The sequence below is a fragment of the Gymnogyps californianus genome, chromosome 1, assembly GCF_018139145.2.
Source record: "Gymnogyps californianus isolate 813 chromosome 1, ASM1813914v2, whole genome shotgun sequence".
NCBI classification, from domain to species: domain Eukaryota; kingdom Metazoa; phylum Chordata; class Aves; order Accipitriformes; family Cathartidae; genus Gymnogyps; species Gymnogyps californianus.
The window spans coordinates 139,905,148-139,930,761 of NC_059471.1; the positions used below are offsets into that span (position 1 = coordinate 139,905,148).

At 39.1% G+C, this 25,614-nt stretch overlaps 1 protein-coding gene across 2 annotated transcripts in view; it reads right to left on the reverse strand.

The window, feature by feature from the left end:
- Positions 1 to 25,614, reverse strand: part of ATXN10 (ataxin 10) — a 105,638-nt gene that overhangs the window by 5,667 nt on the left and 74,357 nt on the right. For both annotated transcript variants that reach the window (XM_050915129.1, XM_050915130.1), the window contains exon 10: positions 12,783 to 12,846. In XM_050915129.1, the coding sequence (XP_050771086.1) occupies positions 12,783 to 12,846 (64 nt within the window). The remainder of the gene's footprint in view (positions 1 to 12,782; positions 12,847 to 25,614) is intronic.

The following is a 25,614-nucleotide window of genomic DNA, read 5'->3' on the forward strand; positions in this document are numbered from 1 at the left end:
AGCTGTATAAGATGACAGCAATTCCTTACAACTCCTTTACCTTTTTTACATAACTTTACTTGTGCTTAAGACATTACCAAAAAAGTGATCACAGAAAATGTAAAGAACTAAAGGTTTTATCTTAATTTATTTACTTATTTTAAAGAAGTTAATTTATATTTTTAGAATTAATGCTTTGGACTCTATTTATACCTGACATTAAATTATCAGCATCAGAAAACTTCAGGAGTTCAGCCGATACAAACTAAAAATACTCTGCCTAGAAGTTAGAATAAAAAGGTCTAAAATATTTTGGTTGCCTCTATTTTTATTTATTCCAGAGCAGTTATTATCACCTGTGACTGCAGTCACCACATTCTGGGTTTAAAAGCTAGAAACCGGCAGTGCTGTATCAGCTGGAAATGTCCATCCTTCCTTCCCCTGCTTGACCTGGCTCTTGCAGAGCAGACACAGCACAACTCATCTAACCTAGAAGCCTCCAAGGTGGAGAGTCACCATTGGATGCTGGAAGAGGCATTTATTCCTGATCACACTTTTTAGGGATAAGATTTGTAACACTGGGGAACCTAAAGCAGAGGTTCATTTCTGCTACAGGTAACTCTCACCTGGTCCAAGGATCAGTAGGAGGGTTGGACCATCCACTGCCAAACAAGCTTCTATCTCCACCACTACGTGGCAGCAAAGCTTCACTGGAAATGCATGAAATAAGATGCCTGCAGCCAGCCCTTTCCCACTCCTTACTGGGACAGGAAGACCAGGGTGGGCTGCTGATGCTTACTGCAAGCACTCCCCATACAAATTTGCCTCCACAAAACATTCCGGTAAAGACAGAAAGCCTATCCCCAAAAACCTGAACTGGGGTTTGCAGCTCAAATTCCACTCTGTAGAAGAACACTGCTTTGCCAGAGAAAGATCTCAAATGATACCATCTCTGAATAGACAAATGGGCAACACTACTCAGTTTAAAGTAACCAAAATAGTTTCAACACTAAGGCAACATTCTCTGTAATTCACAGCCTACAGAAATTAGGAAACATCCATAGCAGAAAATAATTGTACATCAAATATTTTTTTCCAGCTCCCACACCTTCACTAACCTCCCACACCAGTAGTTATCTACTCCTCTAGCAGACAAACACTATCCTTCTGGCAACCTGTATTTATACCAGTCTCTGAACATCCTACCCATCATCTGTAATGATCAATCCATTTCTTAAAGTGTGCCTTGTGGGATACAAGTTTCTTTAAAATGGGACTGGTATCTCCTGTATAATCAACAGACAGGCATGTTATACCTTATATATTCACTTTCAGTGAAAGTTCACCCATTTAAGTATCTATGACCAAGAAATATACTTTAAGACCAGAATGGATGACTATACCTCTTTTGCTCAACACTTCTGCACAAAACACAGACGACCAAAGGTCAGCCACTCTTGAAATCAAGCCCGTCAATTCTGTTTCATTTACAAGGTATTTTCATGCCTTTTTCTGAAAGACATCCATTGTTGAGCGGGAGACTTCACTGTGTCCCTAAATAGACTGTTCCAGTGGGTAAATATCTCATTCATTACAGCCTGTGATTTATTTCTGGTTTAGATTCGTTTAGAATTGTTTCCAAACACCAATTTTCATTATAGATTTAAAAAAAAAAAAAAATTCACAGATCATAATCAAGGCACTCGGTAAGCACCTTTTGCATGAGCTAAAGAGAGAAACTGAGGTAGATGTTCCAAGCTTTGCATCATTCTTGTACCTCTTTCCTCCATTTGTATTTTTCAACATCCTTTCTGAAGCATAGGCACCAGAGCTATGTAACAAATTCTGCCAAAATTTGCTATGTGGCTGATTACAGATGCAACGCAGTTGCCTGCTCCTTCTGGCTATTAATAATTCAGAAAAAGTGAAAAACAAAAGCTCATAATATTCAGTTGCCCTCTCACTCCTACCTATGCTTCCACAAGTAGAATCCAAGCTCTCCAGGTCATTCAGAAACACATTTTCAGCACTGTCCAATTCTGACACCCAGAGCCAAATCATGAGGCTCATTCTTAGTTCCAAGGCTTGACTGTTTTTACTACTTACTCACTTCAGTGACGTCCAGTCAAATGGTACCCAATGTTCATTAAAGTGCTGTTTACTACTTCAGCAATTTGGGTTACTAAGACATTTCTTATTGTCCTGGTTTTGGCTGGGACAGAGTTAATTTTCTTCTTAGTAGCTGGTACAGTGCTGTGTTGTGGATTTAGTGTGAGAATAATGTTGATAACATGCTGATGGTTTAGTTGTTGCTAAGTAGCACTTATCCTAAGTTAAAGATTTTTCAGTTTCCCATGCTCTGCCAGCAAGCAGGTGTGCAAGAAGCTGGGAGGGAGCATAGCCGGGGCAGCTGACCTGAACTAGCCAAAGGGGTATTCCATACCATGGAACATCATGCTCAGTATATAAACAGTGGGGAGTTGGCCGGGAGGGGCAGATCGCTGCTTGGGCATCGGTCAGCGGGTGGTGAGCAATTGCGTTCTGCATCACCTGTCTTTTCTTGGGTTTTATTTATCTCTCTTTTTGTTATATTCCTTTTCCTTACAATTATTATTATTATATTTTTTATTGTTCTTATTATATTTTATTTTAGTTATTAAATCATTCTTATCTCAACCCCTGAGTTTTACTTTTTTTTCTGATTCTCCTCCCCATCTCACTGGGAGGCGGGGAGGAGTGAGCAAGCTGCTGCGTGGTACTTAGTTGCTGGCTGGGGTTAAACGACAACAGTCCTTTTTGGATAATAACAACAATAATAATAAACAATAATAATAATAATTGCTCTTACCTAGAGCAATGTGGGGATTTTTCTTCCCAGATCACTAGCATTTCTAGGTTAACAGATCACACAAGACACCACTGAACAGTATTATATACCCAGTTGCTATTAGTCTTTAATGCCTGCCAGCTAAACAACATTTAATGCATAATCTATGTGCCTCCTTTCATGCTCTGTGGGACTTAAAAGCATGGTGCCAACACACCTTAGTATACTATGAAATTAAACACAAAATTTTGGTCAAGTACTCCAGAGCTACAAAAGCCATAGTACATGTTTAGCTATGTCAGGCTATTTTTATTATAATGTCTCTTATGCCAAAACTTACAGAACTTTAAAAAAAAAATTAAGCCATAACCTCTAGTTTGTTTTACTTTTTCCTATACTCAGACTTGTAATACTAGCTTAAAACCATGAATATGACACATTTATTTTTGCTGCTTAGGCTGCCAATTTTTTTTAAAATTATGACTTACATTTTTAATAGAAACCCATAATTTATGAGTAACTATAAATCTGGTTTTAAAACAGAAAGAATCACACTCTTGACCAATCTCAAGCTAATGCTCCACAGTTACAATATTCTGTTCTTACAGTCCCTTGTATTACACTAATCCCATTTTAAGAATTCATGACAACTAAATCTGTTAGTTATCTATAAGAGGTACCAGAGAGTTAGCAGGTTGTTACATTAAAAAGAAAAAGCTTCAACTGCTGTTACCTAACTGTTAAAAATGCCTTAGCTTATCTTCTTTTCCCAGGTACAGAAAAAAATGCAAAATACCATTAAGTTGAAACTCGTGTATCAAATTACTATTAAAACCTACCGCAAACATTGAAATGTAAAGCACTAAAGCATAGGGGGATGGTAATTGTGTTCACAAACTGATTAAATATCAGGCAGACTGTAGTTATTTTAAATTTCCTTGGACATGTTAAGAAAAAAGCTCCACCTACACACAGAAATATATTCATGTGCATTTATATACACACATATAGAAATAAACAGCTTTTCTAAAATGCTTTAAAATGGAAATTATATAAGTCAAATAAAACTTTCAAAAATTTGGCACTAGACTTAAAAATCCAACCTAGTTAATACCTGAGATGTGGTCAAGCTAATTATAATTTATCACTCTAAGGTAGATGACAACATAAGCTGACTCACAACTTGGACAGAAGCTCTTTTACTATTTATAATCTCTAGAGATTCATCTATTTATACAGACTCAACAAGGATCTGTATGCCAGCTTATCTTTCAGCATTGTACTTGAGTATTTTACTGATTCAGGGTCTCTGAATAACTTACATGGCATAACTCCCACTCCTACTGCTTTTGGTAATTTCAAACGTCACTTTATGACAAATAATCAAAACAATGAAGGTAAATGAAACTCCAGTTCCAGTCTCATAGACACCAGATGATGTCCAGTGTGTGTCCAAAAATAACAACGGTTAAATAAATGGGTGTTTTGAAAGATGCAACTAAATTATAACCAACTAAGGTTTCTCTCCCATGTTTTGCAAAATAGCCATTAGCCACAATTATATCTGCTACAATTTCAGGAAATGGTTGCATCTCCTTGAAGAAATCTCAGAACACCAAGAGACAAGAACAGATCAACAGGGTCAGTGGAATGGACTGCAAATATATCCTTAGTGAGAAAGGAAAGGTTAGATTTTGGAAACCATTTCAGAAATAGAAGGAACAAAGTCTAAACAAAGATCTGGGGAAGTGAGGGAAAATGATTTAAGGATCAGGAAGGAGCTACACAGGACAATGCATTCACCAGCTGAAGTTACAGCTTGTTTTAATAATAGTGACCGAAAATGGGACAACAGTAAAATGTCAGAATAAAGATATTATGCAAAGCATTGGCCATATGACATCTGAATATTCTTTGGAGGCATGCAAGAAACAATGTCAAGAAGACAGACTGAAATACGATAAGGTGGTTGTAGAAGGCATTCCATTCTCAACAATATTTTTGAACCACTCCTAGCTTTATTTAAAAAAAAAACAAAAACCTTCGGGTCTCAAATTTCTAGTGCTCTGTCTCAGCCCAGAGGGGAATTTTTCAAAAGAAAGTCTACAGAAAAATCAAGCAAGCTGTTTGAGCTATAAAAGCAGTGAAATACTATATTTTCTCCGTTTCTTCTTTTTTTGGTGCTCCTGGTAACTGAAGATCCGCTTTCTTTCAAGAATTCAAGCCTGTCACGGATTTAAATCCACCAAGAGGATTAGGGCAGAGGACAAATATGACAATATTTGGTTTAGAAATAGAGTTATTAACTTTAATTCCTCACTTTTACATGCACGAGTTGGTGTCTACAGAGATTACTCTTCTCAAGGGATTAGAAATATTATAATGTAACGTTTGAAAGAGCCTTCTTGCATTCTGAATACCTCTCTTAAACTTCCTCCAGCTCTAAGAGGGATGCTGTACATCACACATATTTCTTAATGATGGTTGTTGTCACTTACTGGAGCTGGGTATAAGTGAGATACTGAAGAACAGACTTCATACTTACATCTCTGCAAATCTGCTTTAGTATTTTATATACTCAAGAAAATTAATACTCCCCCCGTCCATGAACTCTGAATTTCAGTACGTTAATCATCCTGCAGATGCACAAATAAATTGCATCCTGAAATTATGGAATCAGGAACCTAAAATATACCATTTGGAATTATAACTTTGTTAAATGTCCAAACACAAAATTTAATCTGTGGTCATTTCTGGAAGAAAAAAAAAAAAGGACAGCACTTTCATTTCTCAAAGTATCTTTTCCTGTACTGCACACTACCTTCCTTCTGTGGTCTTAGTCTTTTTCATGTAAGGAGAATGCTGCATTTGACAAGAGAAAATCTGTTCTTGGGGAACAGTGTGGATTACTGATATAGCTAGTAGATGTAGAACATCTCACAAGAAAACTTCACATTTTTGTTTTCATTCTAAAGTAAACATTTTCTTGCAATAAACATTTCAGAAGTGCAGTCTTTGAGTCAGAATTTAGATCTACCAAATATCACACTTAATGTGGTAGGTTTTTTTGCTTGATTCTTCAGCTTTAACTGAGCTCCAAAGAGTTTGCAACACACAGAAAAGACAAACAATGGGTTAAGACATGGAAGTTGTATTATCCCAACTCTTCAGATGTGAAGCCAATGTCAAGAGTGATTTAAAATAAGATTAGGTTACACAAATGCCTCCTGTACCCTGTTCAACAGGGAGCATGCACCTAGATCCACCCCCTTCAGAGCTTTAGAATAATCCCACTCAGGACGCTTTATTCAATATTGTATAGAAAAATCCTGCTTAGAATGGAATCCAGACCTCTTTAGTCCATTAACGCTTCTTTAAGAACAAGACTAGTTATACTTGCAATGCTTCTTTCAAGAGTGTAAAAACGCCCTGATACATAGTGACAGAAATAGGCGTTGGTGGGCAGATGACCTTCCCAACTAAAACCAAAAGTGGTGTTTGGGAATAGCTGTGTTTTTCCCCTTTCACCATGAGAAATAATAAAAAGGTTGAAGCCTCTCGGGAATCACTTAGGAAACTGGCCCACTACTGCAGCCAAAAAAAACCCCCCTTATCATACAACACTGAGGGATACCCTTATAAGCCACACAGACCCCTAGGCTCCATTAGTACCTAACAAAATACAGCTATAAAGAATTCACAGTAACTTGCAAGAACAGGATAGGATTTGGTCTGCTGAATAACGTGGAAGAAATAAGCCCCTCTCAGACTGTTCTTGCTCAATGAATAACCACACTTGTACCTGTTCCAGCTTCTAGTCTGACCAGTTCATCTGAATATAATTCTAAGATACAAAGAAGGAGCTAAGGTTTGTGCATATGCCACAAACCAGAAATCCTCCACTCTCTTTAAAGAAGAATTCTCAGCACATAGGAGTTGAATTAGTCTGAACTGGAGTATGGCAATACAGCGATTTCTTCTTGTTTGACCTTTTTTTTTTTCATCCTACTTCCATCTATGGTAGTTGGCTTCCACTCAGCTGATATTTTGTGTTGTCTTTGGCACTATGAACCTAAAGGTTCAGGCCAACTAATTTCTGCTCTTTACCTGTGCTGACAAGTCCCATTCTTTCACTGTCGACCTCAACCACTGCTGGGTCACTAAAAACTTACTATCTACCTATTTTGTTAAAGTTATAATGACACAATCAGTAGTGGTTTACAGAAAATAAGATTCTAATAGTGCTCTGTGTCCAAGGATAAGGGTTGCAGCAGCAGCAACCTGAGATAATGCAAAACTGAAGCCCTCTACCAAAGAATACACTTCCATTTAATGCAGGCAAACCTCAAACTTACTTGCGCAGCAAAGCAAGTGTCACTGGGATGAGGAAAAGGGCAACTTCTTCCAAGTGGACAGAACTTGACTGGGCATGAGGAAGTCATTACTGTTTTCATCAGTAGTCTAGGTCCTTTGCACTGACCATATCCACGGAAATAACATGATTTTATATATGCTTATGAAAATACAAAATCAAACAGGTCACCTCAAACTACTAAATGCATTGGCAATGCCTAAAGTGAGCTTTCCAAAGAAAGGCAACCATTACTGATGTAACATTATGCTGTATTTTCTTGCCAACATACATGAGATAGCCACATTTACATGAAAACGCTCAACTGTATGATGGTTTACTCTAAAAAGTCAACTCACACTCCTATTTTTGCTTTCTACTGGCTTCTGTTCAGCTGTGAGGCTTTTTTACAGTATGTGGCCTGTTTTAGGTTGCACTCTGTAACTTAGAAATAAAATGTCTGTCAGCTCCCCCAGAAGTCTTTGCTGGCATCTCACAAAAACAAACTGCCATTGTTGTAGACCATAGCAACTTGATTTCTTCTAGCTTTAGCCAGAGGTTTCATGAACCACAATTATACTTGCTGCTGCCATGAAGTCAAAAGTATTTTCAATCTACCTCTCAGATGACTTTCAGACTGAATATAATAGAAGCAGCTTAGCGAAGGAGTTCTGAAAATTAACTTATATTTTCTACATTTTCATCCGTTATTCAAACTAAGGGGCCTATGTACAGATATCCACAGCAACCACAGGTTTTCGTTTCACAAATACTGAAACTTCTTACTCCTAGAACATAGCCAGCTGGGTGTTTACTCATATAAACATATATATGTGTGTGTACATATAGGGTGAAACATATATATGTGTGTGTACATATAGGGTGGTGAGGCGCTGGAACAGGTTGCCCAGAGAAGTTGTGGATGCCCCCTCCCTGGAAGTGTTCAAGGCCAGGTTGGATGGGGCTTGGAGCAACGCGATCTAGTGGAAGGTGTCCCAGCCCATGGCAGGGGGGTTAGAACCAGATGATCTTTAAGGTCCCTTCCAACCCAAACCATTCTATGATTCTACATACACATACACACACCACAGCAGGATATTTTTTTCTTCAAGTATGACTGCACTTTTGGCTAACAGAAAAACATGCCTGATTAGGGGTTAATATAATATGGACACTTACATAAGGTCATTCCAATTAAATTCAGACATTCACAAAATCAATTTATCAAGAGACCTACTATAAGAATCTCAAAAGGGTAAGATTGGCAAGCATCCTGAAAAAACAAGAATATTCCATCTTCAAAACTGCATTTCACTTCAAGTTTTACCACTAACTAACAGCTATTACATGGCAGTACTTTGGATAGTAAGTTTTTTCCTAAAATAGTAATAAATATTTCTAAGGACAGCCATTAAATTTAAAAAAAAAAAAAAAAGAAAGAAAAAGAACAGGCACATCTGTGTGTGTTACTTATGAGCATAAATGTTAGGCAGTACCAAAAAAACAGAGAACTTAGTTAAGGTAAACTGAAGAGTCTTCAATAATAAACAGGTTAGTTTATTTAAAGTCTTTCATAAGCACCTTTTTTGTATGATTAGGGTCAATAATCTTTTGATCAGAATGGGCTGGCCTCCCTCCTTATGTTTGCCTTAAGCAAGTGGAATCTGTGAAAGGTCAGAAATGAAGCCGGAAGGAACAGTAAGAGCTTAGGATGAGGTAAAAGACAAGAACAAAAAGAAGGGCTCTTGTCTGATGCTAGAGTCTGTCAGAGATGAGGAAGATGGTGGCTCAGAGAGCAAAACAAAAGATGTTTTAATTTAGAACACCTTTTCATCCTGAAAAGCAGGATCTGGAGTAAATTTTTTACTACTATTACCCAGACGGGCATCTCCAATCCACTCTGCTATTCTGTGGCAGGTTTAATTTATTTGTTTTTAAACACAGGTTACATAAGTAAAGCACAACGCTCCCAACTTTTCAGAAGCAGAACAAGAAACTGAATTTTCAAAACCAAAAATTTATCTCATGAAATAACCCCTCCTTAATCTAAAGGCAAACAAGTCCACTTGCATTTTGAAATACCCTTTCTTCTTTTGAATACAGAAGGACAGTTATGATTAGGATACAGCCAATCCAAGATGGAAGATTTAAAAAGTATAGAAAAAAGTTAAAGTGACATTCAACCCTCCTCTGAAGTTTAACTCTTCAGACCCCAAGGTCTGCAATGAACTGCATCTCCCCAGTCTCACTTTGTTTTCCTTTTCCCCTGTGCTGAAAGCCTAACAGCTAATAGTTGAAAATCTGGCATCTTTTAGCATTTCTCCATTGAATTTACTTGGAATCATGCAAAGTTATAGTAACTGAAAACTTAAAATACCAATTCAAATAACTGCAAGAGGTGCAGCAAATTTGTTCTTAACTGTTCATAACCATCTTCATGTCTGGTACTAACGAGGGTGGGGTTTTTTTGTTGCTTTTGCTCATGAAATATCCTGAAGGAAAAAATACTGTTTGTTAGTATCAATGCAAAAGATACAAGTCTGTCTGAGATGTAATTAGACAAGATAACAGTTCTCCCAAACTGGGCACTGAAAGATGAATTCAAACCTAAAAAGTTAAAGCAATGCAAACATGTTAGTTGAACTTCAGCTAGCAATCTTGTAAGCTATGAACCTTCTGATATTTCTATGCACATTACAGAACTGTTCAGGATCTCAACGATGCAATTTTAAGGTAATGACAGGTTTACAAAAGAATTTATTTTAGGATAAGAGCAGACTCATTTCCTCTTTCAGTATGCTTCCATACACTACAAATAAAAAGATTTATCAAAGGATTTCTCCTCTCAAAGGTAATAAACATCTAACGTGGCAGTCCAGCTTCTCCTGATGAATTGCATACTTTAGGGAAATTTTTTTTTTTTTTCCACCCAGAAAAAAAATCCTATCACTTTTACCACAAAAGTTACATTTTTCTCTGGAAAATTTTCTATGTGTAATTTGGAGGCAGAACTTGGTTAGTAAAATGCAGAAAATCAGTATATCAACTTTGTTTTCAGTACAAAACATAATGACATCTTAACTGTAGAGCTTGGGTGTCTCCGAAACAGATAAAGATCAAACAAAAATGTGCATCTACAAAGACTTTACTAAGAAATCTAAGAAGTTCTTATATAGAAGGAATCTGGATGAAACTTTTTCCAGTCAGCTTTATCCAAGGAGAAATCAGAGTAACACAGCCTGAAACCACAAAAACAGGCACTAGAAACAAGAACGTAAAGAGAAGTTTCTGGACACGACTCCCCGAAGGAACTGTGGCTGAAGAGCTACACCAAGCTTTCCCTTGCAGCTTTCTACATCACCTTGGCAAACTGCAGCACCACTGAGTGATCGTATTTGAATTTTGGTAACTCTCTCAACACCCAGCTCAAGAGCTGCCTAAATACTTCCTTTTAATTAATCTTCCTTGAAAAGAGACAAAATACATTCACGCTGCATCACAAAGTTATAATGCAGGCAATTTTAGGATGTTTCAGATTTAAGCAAGGAGGCTTTCAAATCTCAGTAACAGCACTGCTCTGGTTTACAAGCATCACAAAACGGATTTTTGCCAGACCGGACTGGGTGCACAGAGGGACGAGATCAGTCGAATCTCTTCAGAGGAATGTTATGCAATGGAGTCAGGCACCTACACGCTACTAAGGACTTGGTTTGTGGTGTCTAGAAGTAGCAGAATATGCTGCAAAGCAGATGAAAGTAGAGACAGATGCAAACTGCAAACTCCTCTTCTGCTTTCCTGTGTAAGACATGCTGACGACGCAGCAGATGAGGAACGTTAGAGGCAGGAGAGAAGCAGGGGAGCATTAACTTCATGTAGCACAAGAGCACCTGGAATAGCTCTAGGTCAAAACGATAAACAGAGTAGTAGCCAGAAGCTGTGCTCCAAAAGCTGATGCAGCAAACTTCGTCACAGCAGGCTAGTCCCCCCTCTGCCCAAGTGCTACTTACTTTTTCATATACCTGAATGCTGTACGCTATGGATCAGTGGTGAAAGCTCATATTAAGAGGTGTCATTATGTCTAGTTAGTCTTTAAAAACCAAGTAAGCAAAGTTTTATCCTCTGGTAAGAAGTTTATAGTACAGCCATAAAATGTCAGCCTGTATCAAAAGGTGTAAGAAGTTCCACATTGTGCAAAATGCAGTAAAGGCTCCCATGGCATTTTATTTTCATTTCATTCAAGATTGTAAATTACAACTCTACCCTTTGAAGGCCTCAAACTTTATCCTCTTTTACTAACAGCTAAAATGAAGGATTAATCCTAGAAAGACATTCTAAAAGTTGTTGCACAGCTGTGCTTTCCAGCAAAGGAAGAGTAACTCGGGATCAAAACTCCTTACTAGGTTTTCTCTCCGTTCTGCTTAGGGAAAGGTAACTTTCCCTGCCCTTCCCGCCGCATCCAGCAGTGCCGCTTACCAGAATTGGACCGTGGAAGTAAAACTATGCTACTCGGTGCACTGTCAGGAGACACACTGTCAGGTCTCCAACTATAGGAATAGTGATGAATGTAAAAAACTCGCATATAAAGCAAAAAAGTGAGTAACTCAGAGGATACTTAACACCCATTGCTCCTCCACCCAGCTTGTTAACATTTTGCTATCATCTGTCCCTACATTATTGCATCCTTTTAAGATCTATTTATATGTAGATGATCTTGTACAGCACACAATTATGAGAATATGTAACATTTTCACAACTTTTTTTTATGATACTTGTTAAAAAGTGAGCTTTTTCTGAAAAATTAATTTAAAAAACCTGTTTCATGTGTTCAGTGTAAGAAAGCTGACATTACTCTAGACAGGAAAGGCATGTGATTTCCAGATGCACTTATCAGAAACTTACAAGGAGCTAATGATTAGATGACAGAAAATAATAGCTCACCCACTGAACACACCAGCAGGACTACTATGCAGTTCATGAAGAGATGGGTAAGTCTGCTTAACAACTGTTTATCTTCAATATAAAGTTATTTCCTTCTAATAACAATCTATCTTGGAAAGTCTCTGCTCTTAAATCCCAGAGGAAAAAATCCCAAATATGAAGCACAATGCCATTTATATTAAAATCTCCCCAACATTTCAGTAATCTGCATCATTGTTTCTCTCAATTATACACATTTTCATTACAGCTTGCTAGCCTTGTCTCTGTGCTTAGAATAAGTTCTCCAGTCAGATTTAATAAGCATATAGAATTAATGGGGTACTTATTTCAGTCTACTGAATAGATTTCAGTGGAAGCAAAAGCTCCAAGATCTGATACAATGACCACAGTCTTAATTCAGATGTCTGTCACAGTTAGCTCTCTGAATTGACATTTGTAAACCAGTAATATGTATTATTTTAGGAAACAGAATATAACCACAGTTCAATTTACTTAGAAACCAGTTCCTGAAAGCATATTTATGAGTTTGCTCACTTCTGAACCAAGCATTTAAATACAACCTAGAAACTCATGAGGCCAGTTAGACTTAGGTACCAAGTGAAAGCAATGCTAGCATAAATATATTAAATCCCTACATCTTTTCTTATGAGTCATATTCAATAATTAGAATTCTTTTGTAAAGGATACAAGGATTATTGTCATCAATGCTGCAGTTGTCCAGGATCAAGGGGATGCCATCTAACTCATAAACCTAAATAAAAACAAAAGTTTAACTTAACGGATGTCTCAAGAATGCTGATGACGTTTCATGCAAGAAATATGTAAAAACATAACAGGGATGTTTGTTTAATCAAAAATATTAAACATGTTAACATACATTGCAGAGTAAATCTGGTATTATCATCAGTAAGTATCACAAAATAGTAACACAAGCAGACATTAATTTCACATTCTTCCTTCATTTAGCATGTGTTTGACTGAGGTATTTTCGATACCATGCTTCTCACACTGAGCCAGAAAAGCTATCCTTATTGACAGCTCATGCTTGCTTCCAGAAGGAAGAACCATGAAAAACTGAGTGAAAAAAAATAAGGGGGGAGGGAAGGGGGAAGTTGAAAAATACATATACTCATGCACACGAGTTAGCATGGGGCCATGTGTCTTCTGCATCTTCTGTATCTATGCAACCTTCAAAAGCAATGTGTTACCTATATGTACCTAAGCACAAATTCTTTACATCAAGTAAGAGCCACTGACTTTTTTCCTTTGATAAGGTATTCATTATGTTATTAGCAAACCAGCAAACATGAGATCTGTCATTTTTTTATTTTCTATATATACATACACATGTGAATTCACAAATTACACTAATACATTTGTGTGTGTGGATGAGATAATAACGTATAATCCTAATAGACTCATACATACATACACACCCATACTACCAAGAACTCGGGACAAGCTGATGTTAATAATAAATATGTAGCATAATTATCTTAAGAAAAGTATTTTCCATAAGAAATTTATCTAGACTTCTACGGTACACTGTAACACCATATATCATCATGCATATTTATAGCTTTAGAAAATGTTGTTTAAATGAAAACCTGTTCTAAATTATCTGCAAAATTTCAACCTTGGAAATACCTTCTTAAGACATATAAGCATTTTTTTTTAAATTACAAGAGTAGTTTTAAAAAGACTTGAGAGCATGAGGATTAATTGTTTATATTCTTATACCCGTATATTATTTATATTCTTTAAGCCACCTGGATGCACTCCTGGGCAACCTGATCTGCATTTAAGCAGGGGGGTTGGACAAGAGGTTCCTCCAGAAGTCCCTTCCAATCTCAGTTGGAAAACCGTTGTTTCCTCCAAAGGTCATGCATCATGTATGTCGTCATATGTCAAAGCTTGAACAAACAGTGACCTTTCAATAATACAGTACTTGCGCGTGCTTGAAAAACATTAGTTCTTTCATTTTCACGCTGTACCAAACTCTGATATGCCTACAATGTTACCTTTTATTTTCCATCAGTGAAACGCTGAACAGTACAAATTAATCTAGATTAAGTGCTGTCAACTGAAATAAACCATGCAATCTGTTCCAGTTCGATTCAAACGAGACGTTCAGTTAACAGAGTAAGTATTTGGGGAAAGTAAAATTTTAATTAAAATCCACACATGCTTCAAAAAGTTACTGTGTGAATATAATGAGATTCCTTCAAAGTTAAGTGGGAACAGAAGCAGCAAACCACAGCCTTAGTGATACCTTAATGTAAAAACCAGTTGCTGACTACCACTGCCTTACACACTCACTGAGAGTCTCTTGACCATCGTACAATTACACTGTACATATAATGTGACCTAGTTAGGCATAGCTTTTGTCACTATGATGCCAGCTGTAGTATGTCACCTGTGACTTACTACACAGTGAAATGAAGCAAGGAAAAGAAACCTTACAATGTACCCACCCAAGACAAATCTATATACTTCTCAGAGTGACTCGTGAGGTGAAGAGCTCCGATTCCTGAGCAACCACTACTAGAGAACTTCCAGTCTATGCCAGCTGTTCCTGAACCACCAGTGATTCACTGAAACAGCATTTTATGGTAACCTAAAATTCATGCCAGTATACTGTAATGATCTGGGCTGCAATGTGAGCCAGTTCAGGAATTGCTCTGCATATAGCGGAGCCATTTCTGCAACGAGAGTGCCACAGACAGTCAATGGAAGGAATCACTGTCCCCCACCAGGCTGTCCCACTTGCATGCTGAGAGTCTCTCAAATCATCTCACTCTCATCTGCCTGAAATCTCCCACACCAGCTGATTTGGTAAATATCAAGAAACCACAATCCTAGGTCTCAACCTCTTACACAGATTTATTGGAACTATACTGCCCAATACAAAGAGGTTAGTCAATTTTTCCAACTAATTATTGGCCTCAGAGTTTTTCCTTTGAAGAGAAATGTCTGTGAAAGGCACAGTGCAGAGTAAGGCAGTGGACCTTTTGCAGGGATCTTCTGCAGGGCTTGGGAAAGGAGTCAATATTGCACAAGCCTCAAATCTCACTTTAAATAAGGTGCAAAAATATCCTGGGAAGAAAACATGTATTGGCTGGTGTGAAACTGGCTGTAATCCATCCAGATTTTGGAAGAAATTATAGACAGAAACTAAGGACTAGGACAGTTCTGGTGTCTGTCTTGTGAACATAATTGCTCACATTGGCCCGTGTTACAAAAGATCACTAAACCTATTCTCCATTTACATTACTGACAACATAGCTGGCCAGTAACATGGAACTGCACCGGACTGTAACAAAACCACAAGATTATTTTATTATGAAGAACTATAATACTTTATTCTGAACTACACTGAAACAGTAAATGAAGCTGCAACCTATGTGTAGGCTGAAATCTCAACCACGTTGAAGTTCATTACAAAGGTTACTTAAAACAAGTTCAAAATTAAAAAAATACAGCTTTGCACTAGTGATCTCTCGTGCTTCAGTCAAGTCAGTAACAAAAATTTTGCCCTAATGTTATTATGTCAGTTTCTGAAATTGTTTTCTAAAAAGCAGAGAGATAGAACATGCAGCATTCAAAGGCAGGTATCCGTCTCTGCCAGTTAAAAAAGATATCTTTCACAACACAGCTTTATATTGCTGTCCCACTTGTTTTCTGTACTTGCCCTTGAAACATAATGAAGATCAGTATCATGCCAGTGAGAAATTTAAATGATTACCCTTAAAAGAAAATGCCTTCCTCAGTGACAAAGTGACTGCTAGGTTTTTTTCTCTTTGTCTGTACCTGGAATTTAATAATCTATTTCAATTACTTACACCAGATGCTAAACAGAAGCCCATGTAGTTAGAAGTGCTATATAAATATTAAACAAGAGCTTATGAAAGTGACCAGCCCAGACCATATATGTCCACTGCTCTCACGGCCAAGGAACAATATAGTGTTTCATTTGGATGGTTTAGGACATGTCAGTCCTGAGGAAAAAGCTATGCTTTTTCTCCTGATAACCAATGAAAATATTCAGACCAAAATTAAAGCTTTTAATGTTATCTTACAGAATTCACATTTATTGATCAATATATAAATAAGGTCACTAGCATAATTAAGGATATCTGCCTGAACAAAATTACTTCTGATAATGTCCCAGTATTTTCTTATGAAGTTCACAGAAGTAAATACCATTAACACAATCATTCACAGCAGAGCCTAGAAAAAGTATAAATTGACCGTAGACTGTTTCTTGAATCTTTAGCAGCAATGGAACCAGGCTCAGGGGTAAGAATGCAAATTCTCTGAGCATGACAGTGCTTGTTGCTGAATCTGTGTGCATCTAGTAAAATGCAACTACAATCTCCAGGTCTGGCAACTATACAGACAGTAACAGAAAGCTTCCAGCAAAAATAATCTCTTCAAAGAATCATTAACACTTCAGGCATTAGAAACATTACCTAGTCAACTAAAAGAGTACTATTATCATAGAATCATAGAACGGTTTGGGTTGGAAGGGACCTTAAAGATCATCTAGTTCTAACCCCCCTGCCATGGGCAGGGACACCTTCCACTAGACCAGGTTGCTCAAAGCTTCATCCAACCTGGCCTTGAACATTTCCAGGGAGGGGGCATCCATAGCCTCTCTGGGCAACCTGTTCCAGTGCCTCACCTCCCTCACAGTGAAGAGCTGCTTCTTTACATCTCATCTAAATCTACCCTCTTTCAGTTTAAAACCATTACCCCTCATCCTCTCACTACACTCCCTGATAAAGAGTCCCTCCCCATCTTTCCTGTAGGCCTCCTTTAAGTACTGGAAGGCTGCAATAAGGTCTCCCCAGAGCCTTCTCTTCTCCAGGCTGAACAACCTCAGCTCTCAGCCTGTCTTCATAGGAGAGGTGCTCCAGCCCTCTGATCATCTTTGTGGCCCTCCTCTGGACCCACTCCAACAGGTCCATGTCCTTATGCTGGGGGCCCCAGAGCTGAACACAGTACTCCAGGTGGGGTCTCACAAGAGCGGAGTAGAGGGGAGAATCACCTCCCTTGACCTGCTGGCCACGCTGCTTTTGATGCAGCCCAGGATACAGTTTGCTTTCTGGGTTGCGAGCACACATTGCTGGCTCATATTCAGTGTTTCATCCACCAATACCCCCAAGTCCTTCTCCGCAGGGCTGCTCTCAATTCACTCATTGCCCAGCCTGTATTGGTGCTTGGGATTGCCCCAACCCATGTGCAGGACCTTGCACTTGGCCTTGTTGAACTTCATGAGGTTCACACGGGCCCACTTCTCTAGCCTGTCAAGGTCCCTCTGGATGGCATCCCTTCCCTCCAGCATGTCAACCGCACCACACAGCTTGCTGTCATTGGCAAACTTGCTGAGGGTGCACTCAATCCCACTGTCCGTGTTGCCAACAAACATGTTAAACAGCACCGGTCCCAATACCGACCCCTGAGGAACGCCACTTGTCACTAATCTCCACTCAGACATCGAGCCATTCACCGCAATTCTTTGAGCGCGACCATCCAGGCCATTCCTTATCCACCGAGTGGTCCATTCATCAAATCCATGCTCTCCAATTTAGAGACAAGGATGTCGTGTGGGACAGTGTCAAATGCTTTGCACAAGTCCAGGTAGATGACATCCGTTGCTCTTCTGTTATCCAGCAATGCTGTAACCCCATCATAGAAGGCCACCAAATTTGTCAGGCACAATTTGCCCTTAGTGAAGCCATGCTTGCTGTCACTTCCTTATTTTCCATGTGCCATACCATAGTTTCCAGGAGGATCCGCTCCATGACCCTGCTGGGCACAGAGATGAGACTGACTGGCCTGTAGTTCCCTGGGTCTTCCTTTTTTCCCTTTTTAAAAATGGGGGTCATGTTTCTCCTTTTCCGGTCAGTGGGAACTTCCCCTAACTGCCACGACTTCCCAAATATGATGGATAGTGGCTTAGCCACTTCATCCGCCAGTTCCCTCAGGAGCCACAGAGGCATGTCAGCAGGTCCCATGGACTTGTGCACCTTCAGGTTCCTTAGATGGTCTTGAACCTGATCTTCTCCTACACTGGGCAGTTCTTCATTCTCCCAGTCCCTGCCTTGGCCTTCTGCAACTTGGGTGGTGTGGCTGGAGCACTTGCTGGTGAAGACTGAGGCAAAAAAGTCGTTGAGTACCTCAGCCTTCTCCATACCCTGGGTAACCAGGTCTCCCATTTCCTTCCGGAGAGGGCTCACATTTTCTCTAGTCTTCCTTTTATCACCGATGTACCTATAGAAGCTTTTCTTGTTGCCCTTGACGTCCCTGGCCAGATTTAATTCTGTCAGGGCTTTGGCTTTCCTAACCTGATCCCCGGCTGCTCGGACAATGTCTCTGTGTTCCTCACAGGCTACCTGTCCTTGCTTCCACCCTCTGCAGGCTTCCTTTCTGTGTCTGAGTCTGTCCAGGAGCTCCTTGTTCATCCATGCAGGCCTCCTGGTGTTTTTGCCTGACTTCCTCTTTGTTGGGATCCATCACTCCTGAGCTTGGAGGAGATGATCCTCAAATATTAACCAGCTTTCTTGGGCCCCTCTTCCCTCCAGGCCTGTATCCCATGGTACTCTACCCATCTGCTCTACCAAGCAGATCCCTGAAGAGGCCAAAGTCTGCTCTCCTGAAGTCCAGGGCAGCGAGCTTGCTGTGCCCCCTCCTCGCTGCCCTAAGGATCTTGAACTCCACCATTTCATGGTCACTGCAGCCAAGGCTGCCCTTGAGCTTCACATTCCCCACCCCTGTTGGTGAGAACAAGGTCCAGCATAGCACCTCTCCTCGTTGGCTCCTCTGTCACTTGGAGAAGGAAGTTGTCATCAACGCATTCCAGGAACCTCCTGGATTGCTTATGCCCTGCTGTGCTGTCTCTCCAACAGATATCAGGGTGGCTGAAGTCCCCCATGAGGACCAGGGCTTGTGAATATGAGACTGCTCCTATCTGTCTATAGAGGGCCTCATTCGCTCAGTCTTCCTGGTTGGGTGGCCTGTAGCAGACCCCCACTATAATGTCACCTGTCCCTGCCCTCCCTTTAACCCTGACCCATAGGCTCTTGGTCAGCTCCTCATCCATCCCTAGACAGATGCACTCCATGCACTCCAGCTGGTCTTTGACATAGAGGGCGACATCCTCTCCTGACCTCCCCTGCCTGTCCTTCCTTAAGAGCCTACTTCAGAGATTCTACTTCAAAGGACAAAAGAACACTTTAATCCCTTAGTGCTAGTGGATTCCTAGGTCTACTGCAGACTACAGGCACTTTGGCTTAGAATAGAGGCAGCTGTGGCTTGCGGCAATCAAGTCTATTATTGGAGTTCACCACATCCTGCAGATCTACTGAAATACTTGTGGACAGAGGCTCCTTTCTCCAGGACATCACAGCAGACTTGCTTAGCTAGTGTGAAAGCTCCTTGCACGAGCGTGAATGACTCTGAGAGCTAAGAGAGATCTTTATGTCCTTTTCAGTCAAGGTAGTGTCCCCAGAATACTATTCCACCTACTACACTGTTTAGGTAAGCATGCATTTAACATTTTAATGTTTGAAATTCAGAAATCACAGCAACAAAACTTGTTGCTCCTGCTACATTAATTTCAAATATATTCTCCTTCTTTCAGCATTATTTCCTGGAGAGACATGAAGTTTATTTCAACACTCCCAAAAGACGTGACCCTTGCCTCTTTCCGGGAGATTAAAAAAATCTTAGACTCTGAAAGTGGGATTCCTTTGTGATGTCCTAAAACTCTCCAAAGAGAAATGGTTCAGAAGATGATGGTTTTGGCCTTACTGAGGGGGAAGGAAAGAGAAGAGAACACGAAGGTACCAAGCAGACAATCAGGACTGAGCCAAAACAAGCAGAAGCTAGAGTGTCCAGCTACTAGGAGAGTGTAACAAGCCATCTCAGTTGCTGAATAATTTTTTCCACTAGTCTTTCCAAGAGCAAAACAGGAGTTTCCAGCCATTGAGATGATAATATAAACACTTGAGAATTCAGAATAGGTTCCCGCAAGAGACAGTAACACAATTGGTTCATTTGTTTTTTAAACAATTTAGCTTTCATCATTCACTTATTTACAGTTCCTGAAACAGAAGCTACTTTTCAGTAACAAACAGATGCTGCTATGAGGAGCAGGCTTTTTTTAGGTTTAGATCTGCCACTTAACGTGGATAAAGTAAGGTCCAACACAAGACAGATTTCACTTGAAACACACCGTATTTGCTAGTGTGGCCTTTGCCTATCCTGGCACCAGCACTAAGAGAAAACAACAGTGCTAAGCATCATCCAGTATTAAATCCCTGTGCTTTATATCAGTTGAATTTGTACAAATTTGCATCAACAACAGAGGATGTTTCTCTACTTCTAGTCACTTACTATCTTATTCTCAGTCCACTAAAGCCAGTAATCAGACTGTCTTAGTCTGCTGATTTCAAACCATTGCTACAAAAAAGGTTCTCTTAATTTTTTTCTTTCATCAGAACAAAAAAGAAAGTTAAAGGAAATTAAGTGTACGAATTAGCTACGTGACTAGAACTGGGCTGAGGACACAACTTATACAAGATCATCAAAATTTCAAAATTGTATTTTGTTCCAAAGCAGAGTGAAAACCAAAGACTTCAAATTACGCCGAAGTTCTGAAAAAAAAATACAGAGATAAAGGTTGGGTAAGTCACATTATTCATTTCAGCCGTTTTAATCACCATTGCAATAGGAAGTTGCAAGTCATTCTGGCAAGCTGCCACTGTTTTGGTGGCTACGGTATTTTTGTCTTCCATGTCAAGCTTAACAAAGCATTTTAAGCATCTCAATTAAAATGAGGGACTTTGTTTTCTTGGTTGCGCGTACTGGGTTTTTGGCGGGGGGGTGGTTTTTTTTTCTTTTCAGTTTCACATTTTTTATTATGTTGGAATAGCTTTTCTTCTGGAACAAAATTCCAGGCATTCCATAAAACATCCCAATTTTGAAAATCATTGACATTGACAGAAAAATAGATTACCACAGAATGTTTCTGTTGAAGATTTCCTCATTACTGTTCTACACATGATCACACAGTCTTCTAGCCAAAAATCAGCACAACAGTCTTGTGACCCTCTATTAACTTCTTTGCTCTATTACTCATGCCAACTTTGGTACTTACTTCATTTCTCCCCCAATAGCCTGCACACCTGCTTTGCTGCTACCTTCTCTCAACATTCCAATTGCTCCTTGAAACCCAGTTCAGCTGAAATATCCCTGAAAACCACCAGCTGCTTACAACTTAGAGTGAGTGGGAATGGAAAAGGAGGAAAAGCAATTCAAATTCATACCCTCTTTTGATGAATACACACCCTCACTGAGGCCACATGTGTCATCACTCTCCCACATTACTACTGTATTCCAAAATTTCTTCCACTCCCAACATCAAGGATTACAACTCTTCCTTGGAAACCTCTGAATTCAGCAAGCAAAAATAAATGCCAATCAGATGTTCTCTGCTCTAATGATGACTTTTGTGGTGTCCAGCATTACTCCGCATTCTCCTGTTACTTCACTTTGAACCAAGGGTTTAAAAAAATTCAACGTCAGACATATAAATGCATCTGTGGCAAAGATGGCAACACACAATACTCAAATGATGAAAATAATGTGTGAGAAAAGATCTAGGATGATTTCAAAACGTACAATGATTTGTGCTGGTGACTGCTGCATTTCATGATAAAATTCTGCAGCTAAATACAACAGCATGCCACACTGAATTGCAGTGCTTGGAGTGCACTGAGAGGCTCACGACCAAAAGCAAAGTACCACAACCATACAAGTGATGGCAGTTTCCCGTAATTCCCCAAAGTTTCCTATTGCAATTATGACGTGACTTTACTAGTGATAAAATTTAAGAAACTGTAAAGAATAAGTTATTGAGTATATTTATATCACCCCAAAACTTCACAGCCAAGGGGAGGTGGGAGGAAAGAAAAAAGGAGAAAGCTAGTACGCTAGAAGATTGGAAGCAGCACATAGACATTATTAATGGCATTCACTATTCTCTGTTTCCACATTCCCTTGTACGTAGAGTTTCCAAGATTTTAGTAATGGGTCAAAGAACAAACCATTAGTTTTCTAGTACGTGTGTAAAGGATGTGCACTCTATTACATGTTAAGTATAAAACTATCCTTGATAATTTAATTTTTCACTAGGTTAAAGCATAGTAAAATAAAGCAAGTGTTTCAGGAAAGGATTGTAAAATGCCTTTCTAGAACTCTACAGAAATTATAAATGGTAGACTGTGGGTGACCTGGCTGACTACTAAAGCCAGAAGACAGTTTAATGGTGTTTGCTGCTTGTGTTTTAAATCAGATCAGTCAGGGAAGCCTTCAGAAGTCTGCAGCCAGCCATACAACTCCATCGCTTAATACCGCAGTAAATAATACTTCTCACTCAGCAATGCCAATTTCACGCTCCATTTTATATGAAATGTTACATTTTCCAAGAAACATATAAATAACAGAACTATGGTCCTTTTGAAAGAAAAAAACCCCAAATCTTGCAATTACAATAATTGCTTTGTTTCAGGACTAACAGATGTGGTCTCAATTTACTGCAGAGCAATACATACAGCCTACTGGGGACGGTTTCAAAGGAGGCTAATGCAGGTGCAAATCAAGTCTCGAGCTGGGAGGTAAACAGCTTTAGACATACACTGTTCTGCTGGGACCGATTCATATCTTCTTCCCAGTAACTTTTTCCTTTATGGTATCTTCAAGTCACAGAGTATTCTTCATCCAAACCTGAACAGGTGGCACTTCATTTCAAGTACAAAGCAAAGCAAGTATGCTTTCTTTCATTTTTCAAGAGTAATTAATTGGCTTCCTTTTTATTTTAAAATCCTGTACAAAATATCAATCCTGGTCTAAGTACTTCCCTCTAAAGCCCTTTCATTTCTTCCTCCAAGCCATTTTATAACCAAATTCAGTACAATTTTTATTTATTCAATGCTCAGTACACAGATAAATCCCAACAACTTTCACTGGAACATTCAGGAAAGGTAAGAGAAGGTTTAAGTGTTCAGCTTAACTTCATAACGAGGACTAGGTACTCTTTTAAACAAGATCAAACTCCAAGCTCCTTTCAATCCTCTTTGACAAGCTCTGTATACTCAGCTATCAGTTCCTGCCCATATTACCTAGAAGAACAGCGATTAAAACCTACCACATTTACTTCATATGTAGCAATAACAGACTGACTGACAATCTGTTTAAGTTTCTTATGCCTCTTTCTGGTATTGTGCTTTTGTAGAAAGCATCTACTGCAAAGTAAAACAAATTGTCTGTAAGCAGTGTCAAAAATAAGAAATTACCATAAATTAAGTGACTATAAAATGAAGAGAGTAACTTTTGGTTCAGTTCAGCATTGTTTACAAGTCAGATTGAATTTATTTCTTCATAACTGAAATAATGCCACAAACTACTTCAGCAACATTTTTACTGACACAACTATAGTCACACATTTTATGAATAAAAAACCCTCATGGTTAAGAAATTGGCCTGAAGAAGATACTCTGTTTTCAAGAGAGTATCTCAGACAGACTACATGATTTCTCACATGCTGAACATTAAAAGAAAACAGAAGACTTTCAGTGACCTATTTAAAAGGTTTCATAGTATTAATGCAAGGGAAGCCGTGGCATGAGAGAAACACTTTTCAATGGAAAAAGTGTTCAAATACATTAAGAGAGGCTTTATTCAAGTTAACTATCAGTAACATGATGTGTCCGTTCTCATTTTATGGCACCCCGTGAAAAACAATGACTATTTCAACAAATGTTATTTCATAAATTTTATTTTTGAAACTCAAATTCGATTTGATTTCTCACCAGCTGTCTTATATAAAATAATCACTTAATGAGAAGTAGAGATGTACTAATGAAGGTGTTTTGAATTGCCAACCTATTATGGAGTGGCTAGCAGCACTGTATGCTAATATGAAACTTGGAAAATACCAATGCACGGGAAGATGACAAACCAGCCTTTCTGCCGTTTAAAGAGAAAAATATTAACCTAAGATTTATAAACTGGTATAGTTGCATTAAAGTGTTATTCTTTATCAGCTTAACTAAATAAGTGGGGGAAATCCCTGTGCACGCATACTATTCAAGCATTTAATGTTCCTCACATTGCAGAACAAAAAAGGGTTTTACTTTGGTTTGGGGTCTTTTTTACAGCTTTTATACAAACAGAACCAAATCCTCAACAATTCCAGGATTTTGCTAGTAATGGTGTTTCATTTTTAACTGAAAAAGAAATCTGAATGTTGATCTTTTAATGACTGTTCATCATTCTTGATACTTGCAACCCCTTTTGCTAATGTAACTGCAGTTAAAAATAACTGCTAGAGACTTTTCCCACTGACAATCACTACAAAGTGTGATTCTGGCGGCATAAAGTTTTCATAACTTTTCCATTATACTTTTGGAAAGTCCCAAATTGCCAAACCACAAAAGGATTCAGGAAGCAAGCCAAATTATACTCTAAGTTACATTAGCGTAATAGTTCAGTACTTGGCCCCTTCCAGCAGTTATCTACAAACATACCAATATATAAGAGCAGAATAATCATTGCACCTTACACTACACCCCCATGACAGCTGAGGAAATCAGTTATTAAATGACATGGTCCACTTGCTTCATAACCCAGCTCAACTGCATTCTGAAATGCCACTGCTGACTCCAAATACATATCCCCTGGAGCACCCTTTGACAAACAGATAAATGCAATACTTAACAAACCTCTCCTGCAGGCTAAGAGCTATCTGTGTTTTGAAAACTATTTTCAAGGAAAACAAACTACTGAAAAGGTTAGGAACTAGAGAATGTCATGAGGTTAATACAGGAGCAGGGCACAGCAGCTTCAAAACCATGTGCTGCAATTCAAGAGATCTGCAAATGAACTAGCAATGAGTTGTCAAAGCTTTACCTACACAGAACATCTTGAAGTGCGGGTCTCCATAGCCCAAGCCAATGGGACCCAAGGTCTAATTCTTCTTACTGTGATCAAAGTAAGTACAAGAATCATTACAGGAGATGTAGAACATAGAGTGGAAGGAAGGAAAAGAATCATCAACCTCTTCTTAGGTGAACAATACACTAGTGAAGTCTGAAGGCTGCAACAAACTTGGGTCATTCCAACTCATTTCAGCAGAGCTTCTAAGTGCATTAGTAAGAGATGCAGAGCCGGGATGCTGGGCTTCAGCACTGGCTTGTGGTTGCAGTTTCTTGCTGTACTTTTTGGATGGTCCCTGAGGGGCTGTTGGCTCATGACAACTAGCACTCCTCTGGATAACATTCAGGAATGGTTGGGTATATAGTGTAGGCTATGGGCTCTTCCCAAGGAGATGTATGGGAAAGGCAGTTCTGTGATTTGATTTTGGTGGAGGAAGATTAAGGTGAAGGAAGAGAAGCCCATAAAGGAAAATGTTGTCATGCAGATGTGAGCCACGCCAAACTCTGCAACTCGCCCT